The sequence below is a fragment of the Alligator mississippiensis genome, chromosome 1 (assembly GCF_030867095.1).
Source record: "Alligator mississippiensis isolate rAllMis1 chromosome 1, rAllMis1, whole genome shotgun sequence".
Taxonomy (NCBI): Eukaryota; Metazoa; Chordata; order Crocodylia; family Alligatoridae; genus Alligator; species Alligator mississippiensis.
Window position 1 is genome coordinate 262,463,735 of NC_081824.1, and position 25,374 is coordinate 262,489,108.

General features: G+C 41.9%; 1 protein-coding gene across 2 annotated transcripts in view; it reads left to right on the top strand.

Moving 5' to 3' along the window:
• The window catches only part of IMPG2 (interphotoreceptor matrix proteoglycan 2), a 95,023-nt gene that overhangs the window by 24,624 nt on the left and 45,025 nt on the right, over positions 1-25,374 (top strand). For both annotated transcript variants that reach the window (XM_059720567.1, XM_019476018.2), the window contains 2 exons: positions 14,728-14,759; positions 14,861-14,884. In XM_059720567.1, the coding sequence (XP_059576550.1) occupies positions 14,728-14,759; positions 14,861-14,884 (56 nt within the window). The remainder of the gene's footprint in view (positions 1-14,727; positions 14,760-14,860; positions 14,885-25,374) is intronic.

Consider the following 25,374-nt stretch of genomic DNA (forward strand, 5'->3'; position numbering starts at 1 on the left):
CATAGCTAAATATAAGTGCCTTGTTCAGTTGTGAAGGACAGAGTAGTATGTTGTTTTCTTTGGATCTCTATGTGCCTCTTATTACAGAGTTCACAACATGTGAAGGTTTTCATTCCCTCTTTTCTTCTCTCTACCTGTTCATGGGGTTAAAGAATTATAACAATTAAAAATGGAAAAGTTTTATAGAGGCCATTCTCTGCTAATGCAGGAGTATTTTTCCTCTACCATGTATTTTTTAGTGTTTTACCCCATCTATATTTTATTCCACATACATTTCCTGAATCTGCCTTCTTGGTAACCTGTGATACTTATAGATTCTATTGGGCTATATACTAGCCTACAACCTTCCCTTTTTGTATTCCCACAGGCTCCCATGTATGTCTCAGTAGGATAAATTAGAGCAATCAACTGGTCAAAGTTTGGCACCATACTATGGCCTGAATTGCTACTGAATTAATTTTCTGACCAAGTCATTTTTGCAAAGCAGGGAAAAATACTACCCAGGTCATCAAAATTTACCATGTTAGGGTTACATTTTTACTACAAGACTGTAGCACTACTGAGAAAGCAATAGCATCTGCCTTGCTGTCCAACTGTACCGTTATCATTGACTGCTAAAACTTTTTGGTGAACTTCACTGTACTGAGTAGGTGACATTTCTGTGGATGTTTTTTAGATTAGTAAATTGACAAACCAATAAAGCATTCATGACTGGCTTAGCCACCTGAAGTGTTTTGAGGCTTACTTTTCTGAATTATTTCTCACATAAAAAGTACCATTTAGGATTTATCATACTTTCTGCAATTTAGAATCTTAAGAGGGTTTTTATATTAAAAACATGATGCAATAATGCGTCTTTCTTTCTAGTTGTATTCATTACTTCCCAACAATTTACTCAACACATGCAAAGGAATATAGATGAGCAAATTAACATAGGCCTCTTCCTTTTTCATTAATAAATAAGTTGACAAGGGAATCCATGGCTTGTATTCTTCTTATGCCTTCTTTTAACTATTAAAACATACTCATATGCCATGAGCATACTCATACCCATGAGCAGGTCTGGGTATGAAGTCAGCTTCTGAACTAAGTTGCAACAGTACCTGGTCAACATATCAGTTTCACGATACTATAAGAAAAATTGTATTTTCTCACATACAGTGCACCCCAGAATAAGAGAGAGGCCTTGTTTTTGAAAGCCAGGATAAAGAAGAAAAGATTTTTTTCTGGTAGTATGTAACGGAGTAGCAGCAGCTAGGGAGCTGAGTTTGCTCTGTGTGGATTGCATACAGATTTTACTTTCACTTTTGCCCAGTAAGAGGCAGAAACTGCTCTTACCATATTTTCTCACATATACTGTGCACTCTATTTTCAAGATTTTTAAAAAAATGGTGCAGGTTGAATGCAAAAAAAAAAAAAAAATGACACTTCATTTTAGATGCACAGAGTATGCCTGAGTGAATTGGTTCAGGAGAAAACGACACCTTTCTTTCTCCCTGTCTTCTTGTTCATATTGTAAAGCATTTGTAAGATATGGAAACCTCCATGTTTCAAGCTAGAAGCCAACCACTACTCCGAAGTTAGAAAGTAACTTCCTTGGTAGATTGGTTATGTCAGAGTTGTTCATTGCAGAGATCCTTAAAGAAAGGATGCTAAAGTTGACGTTTATATGGTGTCTTTAAAAACTCTTTGAACTGTTTCAACTTTGTCTTTTTTATTTTTGTTTGCATTTCCCCTTTTCCAAATGGATAGTCCCTACCACCTTTGCTCCTTTTTTGAATTGAGCCTCTGAAAGTTCTGGTGTGTCTAGTTAACCTCTATGCAAAAGCTTTTCAGCTTCATTAAACCCCTGCTTTCTCAGGTTCCAGTTAAGAATGGAGCTAGAAATGCTGCCATATTGCTCACATAATTGCACCAATGTCTGCTTGCTTAAGAGATGTGAAGAGTCTAGATAGGCTTTCTGGTGCTCTGCTAATTACATATCAGTGCATTTTTGAGTTTCAGTCCTCTTTAGCACATGCAGTGAAATAAATACCACAGGTTGCAGGTGGGGAGGTAATGTCTTGCACTCCAAGATACTGTATAGCCTGTTAGGCTTATAGTTATGAACATAGAGAACAAAAGGAGAGCAGAATGAAGTAGTAATAGCAGGGGAAACAGAGATATTTTGCAGATGAGATTCAAAATCCATGCAGTCCATTACATGTGCGCGCGCGCGCACACACACGCGCACACACACACACACACACACACACACTATTGTATAAAGATTTTGGCCTGGTGACTTAGTGTACTATTTTTTGTCCAATTCTAACCTGAGTCTAACTTTTGATGGTGTTTTAGGAGATTTCATGTGAATGGATAGTAATATGTTGCATCCATAATCACATCATGAAAAGCTACAGGTTATCAGTATGAGGTAGTTGGATTTAATAAGTATTTGCCTTCCTAGTGGAGAAATAATTTGCATGCAGTAAGGATTATACAAACAATTTTTTGGCTGTCAGTTTTTCATTGTATCTGGCATTGCATCCTGCAAATAAGGAAATAGAGTAGGTATATGGCTGCTGTGGAGGTATACAAGAGTAATTAAAATGGATAAGCTGTTATGCTGATACAAGGCATATTACAGTATCTGGATAATATTCATGTAATTGAAGCTTGAAATGACACTTGAATTTGTAAATTAAGTTGTGGGATTTGTTGTGTGACTACTGTATGCAGTTTACTAGTCTGTGCCTCTCCTTTCCTTTTATCTGCAGTTTAATCATAACCCTACTGCAGGGCAGACTCTCTGCAGTACGAATTATAGGGAGCAGTAAAGCAGGGAGGTGGAATGCTGCATGTGAGGGTAAAAAGGGTTAAGCAGGCTGCACAGCACAGGGGAGCTTGTCTTAAGGGAAATGCATCTGTGTAGCTGCTGAATTACTGGTGCAGAGCGGCCAGAGTGAAACCAGAGAGGTGGATACATAGCTTAGTGTCTCTCATGAGCATTTGGACTCCTCAGGCATGATCACCAATTGTCTGTGGCCTCCCCGGATCTTTTGAGCAGTGCTGTAGCAAGGTGGTGGGGGTGAGTGGGGCGACCACCTTGGGTGCCGAAACAAAGGGGCTCCAACAAGTGCTGCCCAGCGGGGGTTGGGTGTGGGATGGAGCTGCGAGCTGCTCGTCTGGGGGGCTTGGGGATGGGGGAAAGGTGGCTCCTGCCACTGTGTGCGCTCCCGGGCAAGAGTGGGGGAGGCGTGTTCCCCCCGGATCTGTGCACAGGGTGAGGGCAGGCTGCTGCCATGGGCTTTGCCTCAGGTGCCAAACTTCATTGGTATGGCACTGTTTTTGAGACTAGGAGTGCATCCATGCTTCACACCACCGAGTACGGTAGAAATACCCGTGGTAACTTTTAACTACGTAGTACAGGTACCAGTAGTGCTCTGCTGAAGCAGGATAGATTACTTTGCATTGAAACCCGTGATGCCACAGCTAGATGGCTGCTGGTACGTGGGCAGTTTCAAGTTAGCTCGAGTAGCTCTTTGCTATGATGCAATCTGCAGCCTGGTCATTCCCTTCTAGGAGAAGCAGGGACCTATTTCCATGGATCATAGAGGCCTGTGCCTTGGTGCTTATCTTTGCTTCTGTCCGTGTAAGCCTGAAGGAAACACAAATGTGCACTCCTTGCTATTTGTAGCCCCAGCACTTCCAATATCTTGGCTGTTATGGCCTATTCACATAGTGATGGCATTTGATAAATCTTGGAATGATTTAGTTAATGCAAAATTAAAATTTTTGAAATTTTAACCTTAGCATGTTTTTGATCTACATATTTCCTGCATATCCATCTCCTTCTGTTCCAACTCAAATCTCAGCTTGTCTCCAGACATCTTTCTGGGGATATCTGGTTATCAGATCAAGCTATAAATGAGCTCTTAATCGCCTCTGCTAATCCCTGCCCCCCTGCCTCTTTTCCCAATTACCTAGCATAGCACCACCATTTCTGCCTGTCATTCAGACCCAGAACCTGGTCAGGATCTCCAGCTTGGATCTCTTGTTAGGGCCTCACATTCAGGGTATGCCAAATTTTGTAGGTTCTTACTGCACAGCTTCTCTCATCGTTCTGCACTGCTAAAACTCTGGTTCAGATCCCCTCTTCTCATATCTTAATTAATGCAGTGGCCTTTTCTCCACTCTTCACAAAGGCAATCTTGCTTTGGTCCTATTTAAGATATTTAAGATATATCTGCAGAGGCTGTTCCCTGAGCTCATCACTTTGATCAAGTCATGTCTCTCTCTCTCATTTGCATCCTTCCAATACCTCTCTTTGCTCTGCTGCATCAGACATAATCTACTTGTCTTCACTTTCAAGGCCTTTAACAACCTATCCCTAAACTCATGCTGTGTCTCCCTTGTTCCCCCACCCCTTCTTTATTTACTAGTCTTTCACTATCAATTTTTTCTTACCAGTGGCCAAGGATGTAGTTTCTCTTACCCGTTTCTTAAAATACCAAGCTTTTTCTTATGCTCTCTCTCAAATGTATAAGGCTCCTCTTGAATCCCTTATTTGCAATGCTGCCACGTTAGCTTCAAATACCTCTCAAAATTCACCTTTGCCATGATGCCTACAAAGACTTGCCAGTGGTTAGGCTGCTGAGGCCCCTACCTGTCACCCCTACTAACACTATCACTGTTTCCTGATATTCCAGTTGCATCCTTTGTGTCTTGTCTCATTCTTACCCTGTGAGCAGGGACAGGAGTGGGTCTTTCTGTTCACTGTTTGTACAGTGCTAAGCACAGTGGGGTCCTGGACTAGATGTTCTCACATTATAAATAGCAAATAAATGATTTAAATACTCCTGATTTCACAGGCAGGATCTCATGGGCAGAAAAAACTGCCCTTCCCAAGGTTATTCAGAAAATTTGTGGTACAGTAGAGAACTGAATCCTTGTTTAGACCCTAAAATATGCAACTCCCCTTTCCACAGGTTATTACTTATGGGAGAAATACCAGCTAGATCCTGTTTCAAATCATCCAGCTTAGAACATTTTTTTGTGAACCATATCCCACAGCCAAGAAATGACAGTCATCCAATATGTGTAAGGATGTTCTATAAGACTGTGTACAAAAAAGATTTTCCTGATTGATCTTTAATTAAATTGGTAACTGACTATTTTAAAAGCACATTATTTATTTTAGTCCTGCAGATACAATTTATAAAGCATGTCTGTACATAATGTAAAATAGTATTCAAAACAGGTGAAACAAATGAAAACCCTGTTATGATGAACAATCTACCTGACATACAAATGAACTGTATGGATTTAGGATTAACTGTGGATTCTGGTGTCATTGTCAATGGTTCTACTTTTTTTGAGCAATATGTCTTAATGGGCTACATGCATGCAGTTCCTTAATCCATTTTAACATTAGAGGAACAATTTCTTTTCTCTAGTGTCTCATTTTATGTGATTTTGCTACCGAAAGAAAACATTTGGGAGTAGCATTAGCTGTAGCTTGTAGATTATTAAAAATGTGGACTAGTGAGTTTAATAAGTTGCACTGTGCCCTGCTTGGACAAAGTTAAATTAATACGGGATCAGGAAGAATTTTATTGATGCTCCTTCCTCTCCCTTCATCCCACCTCATTTTTTGACAGGGAACATGTCTTCCTCCACTGTCTTTACTATACTGCTAAATAGGGATCATCTGTAAGGAGCAGGTGGGTCTGTCCTACACAACTGATTTCCTACAGAGTTGGATGCTGATAGACCTTGGTCCATCTGGTTATTGTCTCTTATGTTTGAGGAAATGGGGTCAATGCTTGATTATTGCTATAATCTTCACATTTAACTTTTTTTTTTTTTTTTACTTGCAATATATTACACTGTAAAAATAACTGCAGCTGATAAGAGGGAGAGATGGTGGAGCAAGGGAGCCAAAATCCACCTCCAGTGAATGGGATAACAGTGTATTGTAGGCATCTTTTCTTCAGATTAAATTAGATGTGTACATAGATGGTCTCACTGAGTGAAAGTCATCCCTATTTTAATTCTATATTGCTAATGCTTCTTAGTAGTGCTTATGTAGCACTTCGTGCATTCAAAGGCTGCAAAGATGTTAATTAATCCTCACAAAATTCTTGTGAGAGAGGTGTGGGCCTTTACCACCATTTTGAAAATGGGGAATTTAGAGAGATGAAGTGAGTTGCCAAAGGCTATGAAATGGCTCAGTCGAAGGCCAAAAAATTAGAATTCTGGAGGTCCTTGCTATGAATCAGAGCTTGGTGAAATGTAGGATTTGTGTCTTGTGGGCAATGAAGATATTTCAATATTTATTTTCATCCCAAATTGAGAACAAAAAGTTGGAATATTGAAATTGTTGGCAAAACAAAATAGTGCAAATAATGTCACTTATTTAAATGTTTCTTTTTTGACATTATAAATAGAAAAAAAAAAAAAAGTTACATGTTAGTTTTTTGGACTGGCCCAAGTCCTTTTGAGTCAGTTTAGCATTAAGTGGCATTTCCTACTGAAATACATTGCCTTACAGGAGCAATAGTGCTGGGTCCGTTCTTCCTGACAGGATAGATTCCTTGGCAGGCCTCTCTCTCTTTCTTGATACACTTGAAGCCATGTAACTTTCAATGATACACTGGGATCCTGCAAAGAATTATGAATGATTCAGCCCTCCAGGGATGCCAGTCCACAAGAGAAGATTAGTGGTCAGGTCTGCGTGGGAAATTTCAATTTTGCCCAAAATGTTTGATTTTTCCATCAGAGAAATGACGCTGGTGGAAAATTTCTGACCAGCTTTGTTCCCAGTCCTGTGCTCATTCCTTTTTACAATGCTAGCTAATTTGGTTGATTTTATTAACTGGTATACCCTTTCAACTGACCTCTTGAAGTCAAACTGAGCTAGTGCTGCAAGGTTAGCCCCTAGAATTTTAAGATGCTCGTCATTTTATACACGGTAAAACCTGTATGAATAGACTATATTATTAGCCCCTGCTTTAAAAGATCATCCAAAGCTATCCCACAGAAGATGAATACATTTTTTCCCTCCCTTGATTAGACAGTGATCCCTGTTAAACCACCAACCCTTCTTGGACTTTTAGAACAGATTTTACTGGCTGCACATAATACATGGACCTTCAAAAGTGATGCATGAAGCTGGACTCAAACAATTTGTAGGCTATAGGAATTTGAAGGTACAGTCATATAACATTTAAAGGTCATTAATAAAAAAAATCTCAGATTCTTTTATGATCTTAAAGTAGTAAGATATCAGCAATCTCCATACAGGCAATACAGTGGCAATTTTTTTTCAGGAACTTTTATTAATACATTTGATTAGTAGGACTCCTTCATTTTTAAATCCATTATAGAGAATGCACTCAAATTTTTATGCGTCTATCTGTTTTTCTCATGATAATATCCAAAGTACATGGGAATCTTAAATTAAGGAAACCATTTTTTTACAATCTTTACTCAGACAATACTGCCATTGAAGCTAATATTATGGTGGCATTGGTAATGATGCAGGGTATAATCTTTAGCAATTGTTTAAACAAGGCTGTCAAAAATATGACCGGCAGGCCAGATTTGGCCCACAGAGTCTTATCATTTGTCATGGTGCTGCCCGTGGGTCTCAGACTGCAACCATGGGCAGCAACCAGCCCACATACCACATGGTGCCCCCACACTGCACATGGTGCATGGGGCCAGACTGGCACATGCTATGTGCACAGGGCTGAGGAGTCTGAGTAATGACCCCATGTCACTCATCCAACCAATGGGGCCTGATGGGTTTGATATCCCTAGTTTCAAGCTTTTATAAAATAAATATGCACTCATGCAGATATCCTTGGGATAAGATCATTATATCCCCTTCTGTATGACTTTCTGGGGTCCTAATCAATGGTGGATTAAGATATAATGCAGCCACCCTATGCTAAGTCTCTAATTCAAATCCAATCATACAGTATTAAGTCCAATTAGTTTCCTGCAAAATTGAAAGAGAAGCTGGATTTGTGGATGACTTTTTAAATGTTTAAAAATTGTCAGCATTAAGACAGGGCGTGAGAGTTCTGATTTTAGCTGTTGCCATTCACAAACTGGTATAACAGATTTGGAAATAGCTTAGTGGATGCAGCAAAAGGATTCAGGAGACCTGGGTTCTGTTTCTGACCCTGCCACTGGCCTGCTGGGTAACTGTGGCCAAATAATTTCTCCTCTCTCCACCTCGGCTTCCCTATCTGTAAACTGGGCAAAATGGTACTGACCTTCCTTGTGAAGTACATTCAGATTTACTGATGAAAGGTTATGGCTACTCTTCAAAAAGTTGCTGTGAAAAAGATCAGTATTTACCAGTTGTTACCTCACAGTGATAGATCATATGCCATGGTTATTTACTGTTCTAAATTGAGGGAACATCTGTAGAGTTCTAGATGGCCTTATTTTAGCAGTAACAGTTAGGTTGGCTGTTAATCCTGTTGGCAGTGATTATATGGAAAACTGCCATGTCAGGTGTGCAAACCTATTGGGCAAGACTTAAGTAAGCTCTGCCGACTCTTGGGGACAGGTACCTTGTTTTCCCAGTTGGATGTAAAGCTTATGAGAAAGAGAGTGGATCTAGGTGTAAGTTAGGCCTTCCTGAAATGGAAACCTTATAGAAAGCTGGACTTTGAGGAAAAAGTTTGGCATGAAATTCATTGTTTTATTCCTTTTATTTTTAAATAAAGACAAACCCCAGGAAAGGGGTGAATTTTTGACAATACAATATGCTTTAGAACAGGGTTGAGAGAGGCACTGCTCACAACCCTACATCCTACGAGGAGAGAGAGAGGGAGTGGAGAGCAAACCTGCTTATACCAAATGTGATGGTATACTGGGCCTATGTCATTGCACCAAAATTTCACCATTGGGTTTGATGTGAAGCCTATTGTTCTTGGCCAGGACAGCTGCTTATGTGATTTAAAGTGAGTGTGTTGGTAAAACCTGTTATTTGCTACTCAGTGTTAAAATATAATATTCTCAGTAAGCCAGGAAATGGGAAGAGGGATCATTAAGGCTAGGGGCAGAAAATCCACACAAACTGGTATAAGTGGTCTTAAATTGGTTCAAATATGTAGCACAACAGAAGTGTGGTGCACATAAACCGCTTTCAAAATGGCCAAAACTGGTTTATGATAAATCTGGATGGATGTAGTATCAGACTTAACTGATTTAGGTTGAATTGATTTATTGAATTTCTGTCCCAGATCCCTTCCAGATTCAAGTTACCTCTCAGTCCCCTACCATCCCAGGATACCTTGCACCTCCCCCGAAAACTCCCCCTTGCAGGGTGCGTGGGCTAAACTTGGCCAAACTGGTCTGTTCCAGCTGAGCAGGGAGGCATGTTCTAGTGCCCACCAGTTTCTGGCCTGGGCCACTGCAGTCAAGTGGCTTTATTTCTGAAATCAAAAGTGAATGTCTGTTCATTTGCTTATCTGTTCAATCTGCACAGTTTAGAATAACTTGCAAAGATTGAATTGATTCAGCCTCACGCTTTTTGACTGTCTGTACTTAGCCTAATAGTTTTAAAAATGTTGCTATTGCAAATGTATTTATTTGTTCTATTTAAAGTCTTATGTACAGTGACTTTGATCTCAGATCAGTTCTTAGGGCATACCTCCCTCATCACAATAAGCAGAAATGGGCCATGCAGAAGTGGGAAGTTAGCATTAGCTGGGAGCATGTGATGGAGAACGATGGATGTAGTTGTAAGTAGGGGTGCACTGATATAGATTTTTTAGGCCAGTACTGCTGGCTGATTTTTAAGGAGTCATATTGGCTGATACCAATCCAATTGCCAATATGAGACCCGGCAGCTTGGAGAGCAGTGTCTGGCTGATAGGTCTGTTGTGGGGGAAGGGGTGGGGGGAGGGAAACTTATAAGCTGGGAAACTCCCTTCTCAAGAGCACAGAGGCAGAAAGAGATCTTGGAGTTATTATTGACTCCAAGATGAACATGGGCCAACAATGCGAGGTCACGGTCACTAGGGCCCAACCATACCTTGTCATGCATCCACAGATGCATCTCAAGTAGGGCCAAGTAGGTGATCCTCCCCCTCTATACGACACTGGTCAGGCTGCAGCTGGAGTACTGTGTTCAGTTCTGGGCACTGCACTTCAGGAGGGATGTGGACAGCATTGAGAGGGTTCAGAGGAGGGCCACCGACATGATCCAGGGACAGCAGGGCAGGCCCTACAAAGAGAGGCTACAGGACCTTACCCTGTTCACAAGAGAAGGCTGAGGGGGGACCTGGTGGCCATCTGTAAACTCACCAGGGGGGACCAGCAGGGTTTGGGAGAGACCCTGTTTCCCCTAGCGCCCCCTGGGGTAACAAGGAATAACGGCCACAAATTTAGAGAGTAGGTTTAGACTAGAAATCTGAAGGCACTACTTCACTGTCAGGGCAGCTAGGATCTGGAATCAACTTCCAAGGGAAGTGGTGATGGTTCCTACCCTGGGGGTCTGGGGGTCCAGGAGGCTGGATGAACACCTTGCTGGGGTCATTTGACCCCAGTACTCTTTCCTGCCATGGCAGGGGGTCGGACTTGATGATCTGCTTAGGTCCCTTCCGACCCTACCTACTATGAATCTATGAATTCTATGAATCTATTAGGGAAATGTTGTAGGGGGGCAGATCAAGGCCCCTGTGGTGAGGGAGAGAGTGGGGCTGGGGTAGGGGCAGGTGCTGCACAGCCGGGGTGGGGCACAGGATGGAGCTGTGAGCAGCTTGTCTGGGGGCGCAGGGTGGATGGTGGTTCTTGCTGCTGTGCACACTCTGGGAGGGCATGGGGGGGGTGCCCCCAATATGCCTGCAGGGCGAGGGCAGGCTGCCACTGTGGGCTGGGGCTATACCAGGATCTTCCTGGCAGTGGGGTTGGGCCAGGCTGCACTTGGGGCAGGCAGGCGGTGGTGGTGCTGGGAGTGGAGCTATGGTGGGGGAGGGGACTGCAGTCACCGCAAAATTTTCTGTAGCCCCCCTCCCAGCATCGCTGCCACTGCCCAAGTGCAGCCCCCCCGGAAGAGCCTGGTGCAGCCCCAGCCCACAGTGGCAGCCAGTCCTCACCCTGCACACAGATTTGGGGGTATACCTCCCCCGGAGGTGTGTGCAGCAGCAGGAGCCATGTCCCCCCCACTCTAAATATGCTGCTTGTGGCTCTGTCCTGCACCCCAGCCCCAGCTCCACTCCCTCCCTCCCTCACTGCTTGGGTCTTGATCTGGCCCCCCTCCCGTGCCTGTTCTCTCCCCCTGCCCCTTCCCCCACAACAGACTTACTAGCTGGACCTGGCTGTTCTCCATGGTGCCAGGCTATGCTCCTGGCTGCCTGTGTGCTGTGCTGTGGCTACAGCTGCATGCATGCATGGGGGCATTTATTTACATTATCAGCCAAAAAAAGCCAATTGCTGATACTGTCAATTTTCCTTATATCAGTGCTGATCTGATGTGGAACCGAGATATCGGTGCACCTCTAGTTGTAAGGTGTTTCAACTTTGAGTCTCCTGTATTGCTTCTTTAGTGAATACCCCTAAGGGTTGCAAGTTGTTCCTAAGAAAACAAGAAGGCATGAATGTCATGTGCCTCCTGAGGCTGGGGGCGCATGGTGGCAGCAAGCAGAGAGCTCCCACAGGCAGCCATGGCTGTATTGGCAGTGAGGTTCGGGTGGTGACTGGCAACTGGCAACCACCCTCAGATGCTACTGGTGGCGGTGGCCAGCAGCAATTGGCGACTGCCCACAGATGTCACCGGTGGTGACAGAGGCGAGGGATGGGGTGGCGAGCAGCGACAGTGGTGGCCAATCTTAGGGGGTGCACCACAAATCTCTGGGTTTGCATGTGCACCTACATGTACCCCCAACACATTGCCAATGCAAGAAGGAAAAGGTAAGGAGTTGTGACCCTGCTTTCCTCTCAGCACAGGCTCAAAGAGTAAGAAAGCTGTTTCTGCTTTATATCTTCTGAACCTAAGGAGGAATGAAGGGCATGCTGGAGATCACAGTAACATCCTGAATAATCTTGCACAGTATGATGGTTTTAAACAGCAAGCTGCCCTTCTCTAATGTAGCTGTTCCTCATGATGTTATCCCTTAATTGTGCTGAACTTGAAATGTTTTAAAAGATCTGACTATTCTGAAACACCTGTAATATGCTGAATCAGCAGTATAGTCACTTTCAGACACTCGGCTTTCTTTGTGCAAGGTTCCCACAATACATTTAACAGCTGCAGAATGGCAAATTTTGCCATTTTAAAGTCTTTTGCATCCATCGTAATGAAATGTGATATTATTATAATATGCTTATATACATGGCACAGGACAAAGGGTTCCAAAATGCTTTAAGTATGCTACAAAAATTTAAATACAAAAATAAGCAGTGGTTGTGAGAAAGACTAACAAAGGATTTGGTATGCTAAGCTTTTTTAATGAGTTATTTTGGAAGATCATACAAATCTAACTCTGACATCTAGAAAATATTATAGTTTCCTACATGCTAATCAGCATAGTGTGAGAGCATTAGCTAGGCTGTACACGGTCATGTTGTAACTTTGGTGAATTAAATTCACTGATAGGAAACCTCAGTCCTTTACATGGAAGGAGGAAAGTATTCTGTTTCTGTATTATTTGAACAGATTTACCATATGCACTTTCTTTGCCAGACTTCCTTTGCAACTGCTCTCCTGCTGCCATTTGTTAATATTCCATAGAAACCAATAGCACATGGTCATTGTTACTTTTGTTTGTTTTCAGTCATGTTCACAGTGGACACTTTTCAAACACAAAAGTAGATAGTCTTCCTGTCCTAAAAGAGAGATGGAGGGCTACGCCAATTAGCCAAAAGGCCAAGGTGGTAGTTGGCCCTCTTTGGCAATATGTTTCAGTACTCAAAATTAACGTAAAATAATAAAATGTCCAGGTTCTCACAACCCAGCTACGGTTAGCCTTATACACAGCCCAGTATACTCTATAGTTACAATGTCAGCATTACAATGTAACCTGGTCTGAGGGGGAAAGAGAACTTGCCTTAAAGAATTCCCCATATAAATTTTGTTGAACCTTGAGTTAAATTCACTTCTGCTATGCTACTCATTTTTGCTATAGGGTCTCAGATAATCACTTAAAACAAGTCTTGCTTCCATCCCCATGTGACACACTAAAGTAATTATAAGTGCACTCAGTTAACTGGAGTTACGTAATTAAGAGTGACTGGCATTTAAATACAAAAGTGAATTGGATAAAGTCTAATTTATCCAGCTCTTCTCAGGCAATTGCCAGCCTTCTGTTTTGATCATCTTTCTTCAGTGGGGATTACGTTCATTTCCAGTGGTCTCTTTTGAAAGAATACTGTTTAGGTTAGATTCTCTTTCAAAGGTGTTTTAAGTGAAGCAGCTAAATTCCTTTAAAAATGTGGGCCTTTGTAGTAGAAGAACAAACATTTCAGCCCCTCTGAAAGATCTCTGGTAACAAAATTGATGCTGCTCTTGGTATAGCTCTTGCTGTGTTTACTACCCAGGTGATACCTTTATAGCTTTTTGTCACGTGTCTCGTGTGATGCATTTCTATTCCTGCTTCAGAAATCTTGAACATTGTTTTTTGTATGGATTTAAGGAAGAAATTGTTGTTGTGCTGAATTGAATACATTGTAATTTAATCTCATAAGGCTTATTTATTTGAGTATCATAGCTTTTTAAGTTGTAACTGCACTGCTTCTGAAAGAAGCAACTCCATTATTTCTCAATGGCTCTCTAATATGGATAATTATATTTTGCTTCCTATGTAGTATACTGTATAATTTCTGTAGGATATGGTATCACTCCCAGGCTGCTGTCTGGTAATATTTTTTCAAGCTTCAACAAGGCGAGTTTGACTTACCATACAGCCATGGGAAAGTCTCTATTCTAGCAGCTCAGCTCTTGCCTCAGTTCTACAAACCCCTCAGAAACGTCTGTGGCTACGCTGTAGGTACTAATGTTCTAGTATTCAGAAACAGAGAAAATCACAAATGGAGTTGCCTGTGGTGTGCAAATACCTTCACCTCTACCAGGAGTCAAATAGAAGAATTTCCCCCCATCATTTACACATCCAAACTAATTCAGAATTTCAATAATCAGTACCAAGTAAATTTATCATTTAGTTGTATTTATGGCACATCTGTTTTAAAATTCAGAAACTACAGCAGAAGTCACTGACACACATATCTAAGTGAAAAAGAAAACCTAGTTATAACCATCATTTGATGTCCAGCTAAAATTTTGGAGACTGGATGAGAGTAAATCTGATGTGTGTTTTCTGGATTCACTTTGATCCATTTTCTTACTTGTCTTTGAATCTCTACAAGGTTATTGAAAAGACAAAGTCCTACATTTTGAAAAATGATTGGTGATTTAGGATGCCTGACCTGAGCAACATTAGAAGGGCCTGATTTAAAAAAAAGCCGAGTACCTGTCCTGTGAAAACCATTCCTCCCTTTACAGTGTCTCAAGCTGGGCAGCTCAAATTAGTCACCACTCTTTTAAACTTTGACCACAGTTTATTTCCATCAGTTACTTTAATAATAAATATAGGAACTCTCTTTTTACGTAAACAATATTGAAAGAGTTTTGGAGGAACATTTTAACTATTATTTTAGCAGTTAAACTATAGTTTATGTTTCCCACTTAAACTTACTTGGAATATTTGTTTGCATTTTTTCTAGAAATTGCCTTCTGCAAAAGAAGCACTGAGTGGGTGAGTATATATGGCGCATTGGACTTGATAGCATCCGTTAGTAAGTAGGAACTGAGTTGTGATGTTTTGTAAATCTTTCTCTTGTTCTGTTTCTCTGCTAGTTTGTGCAAAGATTTGTCCTGTGGGTAAGTCATTTTTACTTTTTACAGCATGTGGCTGATCTCTTTTCCAGGTCTTGTTGTGGCTTAAATTAATACATGCTTTGGCAGTTTATTAGATTATTTTTAGCAGTAACAGATTAAACTCACCCCAGTGCAATGTAGACAGCCTTTGTGCAAATTGTAGGCAGTTTTCACCTGAATGTTTATGATGCTGAGAACATCTTAGCTTGCCTAAGTGGCCTGTATTTCGCCTGCCTGAGCACACCACCTCATTGTGCCTTGCCAGGCAAAATACAGGCTATTTATGAAAGAGGTGAAGAGATTAGTGGGGATCTGCCCTGTCTGCTATGACCTATGTTTGTAGTCATGGTATGCTGACCTGTGAGACACCCAGTTCATACCTGGTAAGCTCTTCATACAGTTGCAGAGGTAGCTTTGGTTGACTCTGCAATCCAAAGAGAAGAGAATGCATCTATTGATGTTATGTTACTATAGTTAGATATATTTAAAAAATGGCTTGGTGAGTATGCTGTGAACAGTTATTACAGGACAATCAGCTGCATGAATCCTGTTAATTTTTTATTGAGTTCTTGCTCTTTGCTTTTATGCTTAAAACTCCATGTAAAGTAAGGGCACTTCCTGTAGTAAAGGTGAGTAGCAACTTGTGGAGGTTTTGAGTCACTGAAAGAAACAAAGCAAAATGAAAAAACCCAAAGATAATTGTTCTCATTATCATGGCATAACTGGAAGATCACATTTTAAAGGTAGTAACACAGAAGTGAAGAGTATGGCAGAACTGGAACTAACAAGAATCTCTGAATTCAAGGGAAAGTTCTTCCCTTATAGAGCTAAGCTTTGGTCTGATGAGTACTACACCAATGACTTCCATGGTACTTTGGGAGATGTAAATCTGGTTTGCATCACCATCCAGCTTTCTCCAAAGGTTGTTTAAAGTACATTGATGTGGGTTATATGTTAACGTGGCTTTGTTTGTCATTCATGGTGTTAATTTCACCAGTATGAGTGAGCTCAGCATCACACAGTAAAATTTGTCTCAGTTTGAAAGCTTTTGGAAAAACAAATCTTGATGGGAAAGTTCAAGTTTCAAAAATGTGAAATATCTCTTTATTCTAATTTCTTTCTAATGCTGCAGAGGAATGTGATAGGAATAAAAATAACGACTATAGTCACAGGTCAACTGCATAGCACTTGTATGTGAAGACACATGCAGAATTAAATGTGCAATGTTTCGGTTAATGTGTTTTTACACCAGTGGTTCTCAACCAGAGCTGAGACTATTCATTGGATCAAACAAGAAGCAGGCAGACTGTGTAGCAAATGAACAGTTCATTCACTGGGTTGTGGGAGGTGAAGGCTAGAACCCAGTGCTCCCAGGTGAATGTCTTAGCTGGGCTATAGAGTCAGGCTCTCTGTCTCTGCCAGTGAGTAGTTAATTATTTGTAGGAAGTGGAGCAGCTGCAACTGAAAGAAAATTGACTCTATAGTCTAGTGGTTAGGACACTCATCTGCAATGTCGGTTCAGGTCCTGATTTGAATACAATCCCTAGCTCATACATAGCACTTTTTATCCAGAAATCTTTATGCATTTTGCCAGAGAATTCAGTCCCTTTATTCCCATTTTACAGAAGGGGAAATTGAGGCACACAATTGTGAATTGACATGTCCATGCTCACACAACAGGCCCATGGAAGAGACAGAAACACAAACTAGCCATTCTAAATTTCACTCCAATCTAGTGCAATCCTGTCTAGTCTAATCTATTCACTAGGCTATGCTGTCCATAGTCCAGTTCTATTTTACTACAGGTTCCTTTTGTCTTTACGCTTAATATGGCTTCTATTACATTATCCGAATACTTACAAGATCATAGAAAAGTAGAGCTGGATGGGACCTCACAAAATCATTTAGCCCAGCTCCCTGCTCAAGTCAGGATCATGCCTGACTAAACTATCTCAGCCAAGTGTATGTCTAACCTGCTCTTAAAAATGCCCTGGGCTGGACATTTCACTACAATTTCACTAGGTAGCCTGTTCCAATGCTTGACCATCCTCATAGTCAGAAAGTTCTTCCTAATCTCCAACCTAAATTTCTTCTTCTTCAGTTTGAGGCCATTGCTCCTGCTCCTATCCCCTATAGCCAAAGAGAAAAATCTGTTTCCATCTTCTTTATAATCTCCCTTCAGGGAAGATTATAAAGATAGTTATCAAATCCCCCCTGAGTCTTCTCTTCTTCAGGCTACGTAACCCTAGTTCTTTCAGCCTTTCCTCATGTGTCTTTCTTCCTGGGCCCCTAATCATTGTTGTTGCTCTTTCCTGGATTCTTCCAGTCTGTCCATATCCTTCTTGAAATGTGGGGCCCAAAATTGGACACAGTACTCCAGGTGAGGCCTCGCCAGTGCCAAGTGGTATGGAAAAAGTCACTTTCCTTGATAAGCAAGTGTCACTCCTGTTAATACAACCCAGTATGCTGTTGGCTTATATCCCACTTATGGTCTATTGTAAACGCCAAGTCCTTCTCTGCAGTACTGCAGTCTAGCGAGTCATTCCCCAGTCTGTGTATCTGCATGCAATTTTTTTTGTCCCAAGTGCAGGATTTTGCAGCTGTTCTTGTTGAATTTCATCTGATTGATTGTAGACCATCTATCTATTGGACTTACGAATTCAGAGAACATTATCATCTTCATTTTGCAGATGAAAATCTTGAGATGAAGGGTTTGCCTGCATTGTAATGCACAGGTGTAACTGAAGTTTGTGAGTTAGCTCTAAACTAGGTAACCCTACCTTATCACTTGTGCTACCATGTCAATACCATTAGTACAGGGGTGGACAAAATAAGGTCTGTAAAAATTAATATTAAGAAAATTAATATTTATCTGCCCCTGGCTGCCTGTCGAACATGACAGGAGCCAGGGGCAGTAGGATCCAGGGGTGACAGGACTAAGTAGCTGGAACAGGAAGGTTGGCCTGGACCTGGCCTACCTTCAGCCGGAAACCTCTGCCTAGCAGAGACTTGGAACCCTGGGGCAGTTCCTGCCTCCCTCAGCAGGAGGGAAATTCAGATAAGAAGTGGGGAGGGAGGCAGGGGAGGACTGCGGGTGATCACCTCATTCCTCAGGACTGGGCTGGGCCACCTCCTGCAGTCCTGGCACTGCAGCCGGGAACCACATAGTGCCAGAGTGGCTGGTGGGGGGCGGGGAGCAACAGTGGGGAAATGGCTGCACAAGCCAGGGAGAAAGGGCAGCAAGTGGGTGTGCGGAGCACAGCAACAGCTGGGCAGGAGCATGGGGCCCAGACTGGTGTTGGGGGCCAAGGGTGGGGCGGCAGGAGCACGGAGCCTGGGTTTGGAGGAGCACTGGTGAGGCTCTGCCTGCTGCGGTGGGGCTGTGGTCAAACCCTCCCCCTCCACTCATGCAAAATCCTCCCCAGTCACCTTCCCCCCACACACGGTCCCCCACAAACCCCATACCCACACATACATAGCCCCCCTCATGCTCCCCCACCCCACACGCCATATGTCTATCCATTTCCCCACATCCTCCCCCACACCCTTTCACAATATAAGAGTAAGGACTTCATTTTAAGCTTTTATACTATCATCTCTGTGTGCACTACACAAACGCATGTAAATCAGGACAAAAATATTTTGTGAAATGAAATTAATGAATGTTGTAGTACATGTTTGATTTTTAGAATATAATTTGGTATTTTTCTGGTTCAGAGATGGCAAACCCCCTTGCTGAAAGGAGTACTTCTGGGGGCCAAGAGGGGGGACTTCTGGTGGCAAAGGTCAGAGCTTAGGAGGAGGGACTTCTGGTCCCAAGATGCTGACCAGGGTGTGGGGCACCTGCCAAGGGATGGGCTACCTTTGTGGCCCTCGATGGCTTGCCAAAACTCAGTAAGTGGCCCTCCAGCCAAAATAATTGCCCGACCCTGCATTAGCAGTGCCTGTGCTGCACAGTTTAAATATAACCTGGGCATGGCTACACAAGCTGCAGTCATTTCTGGGTTCGCAATATTACAGTCATAGTGACAGCCAAAAAAATGTGTACAGGAGCAGGGAATTGAACCCAGGTCTCTCATTTCTTAAAACAGTGCTCTAATAACTAGATAGTCTTTCCTTTACTTATGCTGCCAGTTAGGACCTGCTGACTGCCTTCCAGTTCAAACCTGCTGACCATCTGCACTGTACTCCTGTTACCTTAATTCCCAGTGGCTGTCCAGGCAGACTTTGGAAAATCTGTTGAACTTAGATCCTCCAGCCCCTCCAGCTTGCCTCCTTACTCTCATCCTTTTTTGCAGTATGTTTGGAATGTCCTTGGGACTTGAGTACAGAAGGTCAGCCAGCAGTAATCCTACAATAATTGACTATTTTTGACTTCCACCCACTTATTGCCTCTACTGCCCATAAGTGGAGAAAAGTTCAGAAGAAGAGAAAAGTAGGCTACAGACTGATTCCTAGAAAGACTCTACTTCATGTGCAAAAAGAATAACGTGAATGGCTGTGGTATAGTCTGTGAGGAATGATATGGTCAGCTCCGGTATCTTGGGCTGATTGATTGCAACTTCAGTGTCGACCATAAGTATCAGTATACATGTACCCAGTGAGACATTTATTTTAAGTTGAGAAACCAGATATTACAGTGATTTTATAACTCAGAATGTTAGAGACTTGTGCTCAGTTCCCATTATTCTGCCTAATAATAGTCTGAACAACAAGAAATTAAGATAATTTTGTGGGGGGTTTTCTTTGTGAAATTTGACCCAAATTTTCCCCACCAAATAAACAGTTGTAACGCATTTGTTGCTTACATTTCATATTTACCTTTGCAGAGAGATACCAATTCATAGTCAATCCAAAGTTCAGCTCAGGACCAATCATCATCTTTTTTTAATCAGTTTGACCACAAGAACACACAAGAATAAATGAAGCTTGCACTGAGCGTTATAAACAAAGTTGTAAAATAAAGCTGCAACTAAATCTTCTAAGACCCCTCATGTAATTTCCCCTTGGTGCCAGACTTGTGTTTGTATACAAGGGGAGGAATCTGGTGCCAGCTAGTTGATAAGTGCTTGGTTAGTTTTTCAGTGCAGCCAGCGGGGAAAGATGGCTTGGGCTTGTTGCATAACTTCCAGGAATAGCTCACAATCTGGTATTACTGGCAGGGATGTAGCAGCAGGATGTAGGTTTATTCCAGTAAAATGGGCTTTGCATTCACACTGAAATAATGCTCAGGTAGTGCAGAATTTTAGAGAATTGAGGGATTAAAATAATTCAGGTTGCGGGGGAGGGTGGGAGATTTTTGTCTTGAAGAAAAACAAATAATTAAGACATAATCCTGCTGCCTTTGTATAGGCAAAATTCCCATTCCAGACTGTGGAGTTTGATTTTATTGATGTTTTGCCTTGAAATCATGGGAAGTTTTGGCTGCATCAGGAATGCTGGACCTGGCCACAGTGTCTGATGCAGTCTGATGCCTTAGCTCAGTATTTTACTTTGTCTACTTAAAATAGCCAAAGATGCAGAGGAATTCTGGAAGGGTTTTATTTGGGAGCTGTTCCCTTTCAGGATGAAATATTTACAAGCCCAAGGAAAGGGAAATACTGAATTTTCCAGTTTATTTTGCTTTTTTGGGGTATCAGTGAAGTTTTGAAAGCACTTAAGACTATTATGCAATTAAGAGATAATGGCCTCACTGCCTATATAATACTGCTAGTTTAGGTATGTTTCTACAACATCATAATCTAGATGTACTTTAACACTCAGTATGAAGAGTGCCCACAGTTCTGAGAAATTAGACCACTTTTTATTTAGATGCTTGTGTATACATTTAGAAGCCTGGTTTTAGACGCTTATAGTTTGGAATTATTTGCCACTCTTGAAAATCAAATCTCAGCTCATATTGTATAATTCTCTGAATTCTCAAACAAACAAACAGAAAAACAGCGTTCAAATTTGGCTCTAGCAGTTGATCTAGTACAGTGACACACAACTCGTGTGGGCTGGATGGGTGGTGTGGAGTTGGCCTATCTGCTGAATCAGGCTGTGGACTAATGCACACACTAGATTTGGTTGTGGACCAACCCCACATGCTGTATCCAGCTGGGGACTGAGCTTGTGGACTGATCCCACATATTGGATTTGGCTGATGACTGACTCCACACTCTGGTTCAATCCAGTATCTTGGGTCATGTCATCTGACCTCTAGGGCTTTGCTGGGTGCAGCAAAGCAACTCTATGCTTGGGACAGCCATGACACATGAAGCAGCAATGGCTGCTGCCATGTCAATGCTGGTATTGCAGTCAGCTGCCTCGATAGCACTGACTCTTTTTCCAGCCCTCCCCCCGCTTCCCTAAAAGTGATGCCCATTCTCTAGTCCACCCCCACCCCTGCACCCCTAAGGTGATGCCCAGGGCTGCTGCTGCCCCAGTCGCTCCTCCCCTCTCCACTTCTGGTACCAGTGCTCCCCACAGATCTAGAAATTTGGCAGTTAGGGAGGAATAGCAGTGTTAATTCCTGTTGTTCGGGAGCCAATGCTTCCTCCCTGCCAAATTTCTAGACCCAAATGACATGGCTTCACGGGGCATAGGTGGAGCACCGCTGATTTAGTATGTTGTGTTTATGTACAAAACTTGGAATCTTAACCTTGCTATGCCACTGCCTTATCCTGTAACCATGATTAAGTCAATTGCCCCTGTTTCATTTCAGTAATGGGGATGAAGTGAGGGTTTACCATATTGGGAAAGAGCTTTGAGCTTCTTGAGTAGAAAGACCTTCCAAATGTTATAATGGTGTGCTGGCACAGATTTGCTTTAGTAGGGTTTGCACATCTTTTGTCTTTGTTTTATCTGTATTTTTGTGTGTACATTTTACTGGGGAAGGTGCATTTTTAGTTTGTGGGTTATTATACTTTTGAAAAAAATAATGTCTGTGAAGATAAATCATAAATATGACACTAAGATATTGTGGTGATAGCTGTCTGAACTGGATAAAAATCTGATGATAGACTTAGCCAATATCCACTGAAACCAGGAACTCAGGAGCTATACAAATAGACAGGAAACCTAACGTATCTTCTGTCCAATTAATAACACAGAAAAATGGTTCCAACTTCAGATGTTGAATAGGAAGCAACTAAATAGCCACAATTTAAAATGTAAAGTAATGTAAAATGTAAATGTGAAATTATTTACAATGTGTTTGCTGACATTCCATGAAGAGAAAAAGAAAGCACTTTCGTTGGATAAACTCCCTGTTACATATTTTCCCCTTGTCTTTAATCACTCCAGGTAAATCTCACTGGAATCGTGTTGATATGCTCACATTCCAGATTTTGGACCCTTGCTGTTTAGCTTTTCGAGAATAAAAAAATGCCAGTAAAAAGTTTGAAAACTTCCATATGTGACCTTACATCTTTTAAAATCTCTGGATCATGACATATGAACTTCGGCCTGTGTCCATAACAAGAACAAGAACATTTGGTTGTTATATAACCACCGTTGTCACCTGTTGGCTGTTTATAGTAATTCCTCTTCTACTCTATCAGAAGAATTGTATCTAATTTAGGCATCCCTTCAACTCTTTCCTCTGTTACAGATCTGTTAAAATTAACAGTTTAACGACTGCAACTGATTGTTTCATCCCCCAGAATATTTTACTTCATCTTTTTGTGGATTCATTTTGTGGACTGGTATCCACAGGTCTGTGCTGTGCATTAACTGATGACCTTAAACACTTCACAATATTTTAGGCAGACAAGGTAATATTTTAGTAGTATTCACTAATGCGAATTTCAGTGATGACTTTTACTGAGCCTAAAGCTAGTGGCAATAGTTCCTCAGCCTGCTGCAGTTTAGAAGCAGGTGATGGCTACAAAAATGAACAGCTGTCTCACCTCTTCACTCTGTGTGGGGGTTTCTGAGGCTCATAAGTTTATTTATTAAGGAAGGTAATTTAGTTTTAACAAAGTAAAAAATTATTGATTAACATGATATTCCCAGTGCCAACTTTAGCATTTTGACCAGACAGAAAAACAATTATTTTGGCACTTCCCTCTAATTGAACATTATTACATCACTTGTCCTGGAGTGAACAAAGGATTCAGAGTAAACAGCCAATTCATTTTGTATCATGGGAGGGAGGGAAAACAGAGGAAAAGAGGGAGTACCTTTAGATAATTTGCTGCTCCTCCTCCAGCTATGGATGTGGAGCCCAGATGCATGATTTTTAAACTCTAATAATCTGTTTATGTCAATTTTATATTTTCAACATTATCTTCTCCAACAAAAGGGTTAAAAATTAAAGGGAGATGTAATATCAGACTTAACTGATTTAGGTTCAATCAGTTTATTGAAGTTCTGTCCCAGATCCCCTCCAGATTCAAATTAACTCACAGTTCCCCAGCATCCCAGGATGCTTTGAACTTCCTCTGAAAACTCCCTCTTCTCAGGGTGGGTGGGATAGCCTTGGCCCAAGCTGTCTGCTCCAGATGAGGAAGGAGGCATGCTCTAGCACCCTCTGGCGTCTGGCCTGGGGCACTGCAGGCATGTGGCTGCATCTCCAGAATCAAAAGTGAACGTCTGTTCACTTACTTATCAGTTCAATCTGCTAAGTTTACACTAACCTGCAAAAACTGAATCAATTCAGCCTTGGGCTTTTTGACTGTCTGTACTTAGCCTAAAAAGCACCAAAATTACAATCTGCCTGGCAACTGACTCCCCAGCCCAGCCCAGCCCCTGGCTTGTTTACTTTTCATTCCATCCAGGAAGAGCACGCAGCAACTGCTGCAGTGTCCTTAGCCTGACGAAGGGTTTTTGAACCCGAAAGCTTGCTTAATAACTATTCTCCAACCATTTAGGTTGGTCTAATAAAAGATATCAAATTCACCCAAGGAACCTTGTCTGCCTATATCCTTAGACCAACATGGCTACAACCTAAACCCCTGCAGAATGTTGCTGAAGTTTTCATTTTGTCTCTGCCTGCTATAACTTCTTGCATCTTCTGAAAAGATGTTAAATGACTACAGGCAATTGATGTTGTAAATCAAGATAGCTGAAGTTAAGGGCAATGGGATAGTCTCAAGGAGGTTGGTTACATCTTGCAGATGTCTTGCAGCTTGCATCCAAAGCATTTGTATACTTTAAGGCTTAATTTTCAGGAGTTGTTCGTTCCCATTGCTCCATTGAGGGCTTCGAGTATTCAGATCTTTTTAGATATTTTGAAATACAGGCCTTTGTCATCATAGGAGACGTTTTAATAGCCTCCTTTTAAGTTGAGGGGAGCCCTTGCTCCCCTCCCTTGCCTCGTCTGGTCTCTGAGAGTAACCCCTCTGCCCTTCTGAAGCCAGTCCAAGCATGGCTTTTAACACTGTTGGGGACCACAGGGTCCCTGCCACTTGCGAGATCCTGGCCTTTTGGTCTCCGACCCTCCAGAGTTCACTATGGTCTTGACTCAAGGAGCTAACATCCAATTCTACTCCTGAAAGAGGGACTTTACCTCTTGCTGGGAGCACCAAGTGCAACCTGAACAGCAAACAGTGCTGTTTCAGTAAAAGCATTTATTGGGCAAAGGCCACCACCCAGTCAGAGGTTCTCTTCTTGATTTCAGATGTTGATATTAAGCAGTTTCTCTGTCCCCAGGACAGCCTACACAGCACCTTCAAAGACTGCACTATTGTTCTCTTTCTAGTCTTTTCCTGGGCCCTGAGCACCAAAGCTCCTCTCCTGGACTCCCAACTCTTTTGCCAGGAGCTGACAACCTACTTGTTCAATCTGCTGTCCCATTGTTATGTTTATCTTAAGCTACAAACAAACATTGTGTTTGTTGTGGGAGAACCCTTTTTTATCCCAGGAGAACGTGCAGTTGTTCAGATGTCCATGTCCATTATCTTGGAACAAACCCTAAAAGGTTAATGGAATAAGAAGTGCTAACAGTTTTTCCTTGGATATTGTGAAGTACATCTGAATGGATGTCATTGGATTGCATCACTGAATCAATGGTAGAAAAGCCACAATGCATTCAACTGCTAACAAAACCCTAATTAGAAGGGGGATGTGTATGACTGCCAATCCTGGGACTTTTTTGTTCCAGAACAAGCACAGGTAAAACTTGTCCCTGAACAAATGCAACGTCTGTTGCTTGCTGCAGTCTCTTCTGGACGTTTATTGGGTGTTAAATATCACTGAGGCAGCATCTTAACTTAATTTCCCAAAGAGCAAAATTTCATTGTTATTGATCATACTGATTTTTGCGCTGATGTAACTGAGGCCAGAGTTTGAATCTATGACCAAACCCACTTTCAAAACTAATGAGACTGTGAGGAAAGCAATGTTGGCTGATGATGTAACACAAAGCTGTGTTGCAAAGCTGTCTAAATGCCAGTATGATAGGTATTGTGCAGATGCAAAGGATTTGATACTCAAGTGTTTACTGACAATTCTGTTTTGTTGCAAAGTCTACTTAGTGTACATTGGCAGCAAAATAATGCACTGGGAGA